This window comes from Chaetura pelagica, unplaced genomic scaffold (genome assembly GCF_000747805.2).
Source record: "Chaetura pelagica isolate M959 unplaced genomic scaffold, ChaPel_1.0 scaffold13, whole genome shotgun sequence".
Taxonomy (NCBI): Eukaryota; Metazoa; Chordata; class Aves; order Apodiformes; family Apodidae; genus Chaetura; species Chaetura pelagica.
Window position 1 is genome coordinate 26,257 of NW_009954543.1, and position 875 is coordinate 27,131.

At 50.2% G+C, this 875-nt stretch overlaps 1 protein-coding gene across 1 annotated transcript in view; it reads left to right on the forward strand.

Moving 5' to 3' along the window:
- The first annotated feature begins 108 nt into the window (after positions 1-108).
- Positions 109-875, forward strand: part of MRPL33 (mitochondrial ribosomal protein L33) — a 6,200-nt gene continuing 5,433 nt past the window's right edge. The window contains exon 1 of the mRNA XM_010004954.1: positions 109-217. Coding sequence (XP_010003256.1) covers positions 109-217 — 109 coding nt within the window. The remainder of the gene's footprint in view (positions 218-875) is intronic.

Sequence of the window (875 nt, forward strand, 5' to 3'; positions counted from 1 at the left end):
CCTGGGGGGGGCTGGAGGAAGGGAGGGAGGGAAGGAGGCAGCGCTGGGAAGGCAGGGGAGGGAGCTGCAGCTCCTGAAGGGCAGAGCTGGGAGTCAGTGGAGCGAGCAATGTGCCCTTGGCCCCCCGGGCAGGCCTGGGAGTGCAGGAGCCGTGCAGGGCACCTTGGCCAGGCTCGCAGTGACCTCGGCGAGAGCTGCACGGGCAGGAAGGACATCGGTGACCGATTTTTTAAAAGATTTTGATGGGTTTTCTTTTGGCATTTATGCTGTAGGTTTATGATGACTTTGAATTCACTGAGCTGACAGACAAAAAGATAATAATTCTACCCGTTTCATTCTATGTGGTGGGTTAGATGAGGGGGACTGGAACCAGTGGTGTGAGGGAGTTGGTCTCGTGTGGGAACAGATCCCTGGCCTGGGTCACAGCAGCCCTCGTGTTGGAGCAGGGGTGGCCGTCAGAAAGCAGGGGAGAGTGGCAGGGCAGTTTTCCCCAGCAGTGTTAGTTCATACCTGCATTAGCTGTGGTGTGTCTATAGTGAATTCATATTCAGCATTGACACAACATATTGAAAACATCTGGAGGATGCAGCAAGTGCCATGTGTTGTGTGAGGAGCTGCCTTTACACAGACACTTAGAAAAGCACCATGAGGGGAAAAAGAGCAGGCAGCTGGGACCAGGGATGGGATGGAAGGACAAGGGGCATTTCTTTTGTGACAGTACGTCTCTTTGCATGATCTATCTGGGGCTGATGCAAAGGCAGGCAGTGGAAAACTAGTCTTTATATGTTGCATATAATGGAAACAAGATAAAATGATAACTTTTTTTTTTTTTTTTTTTCTTTTATGTTCCAAAAAAAAAACAAAAAACAGGGCCA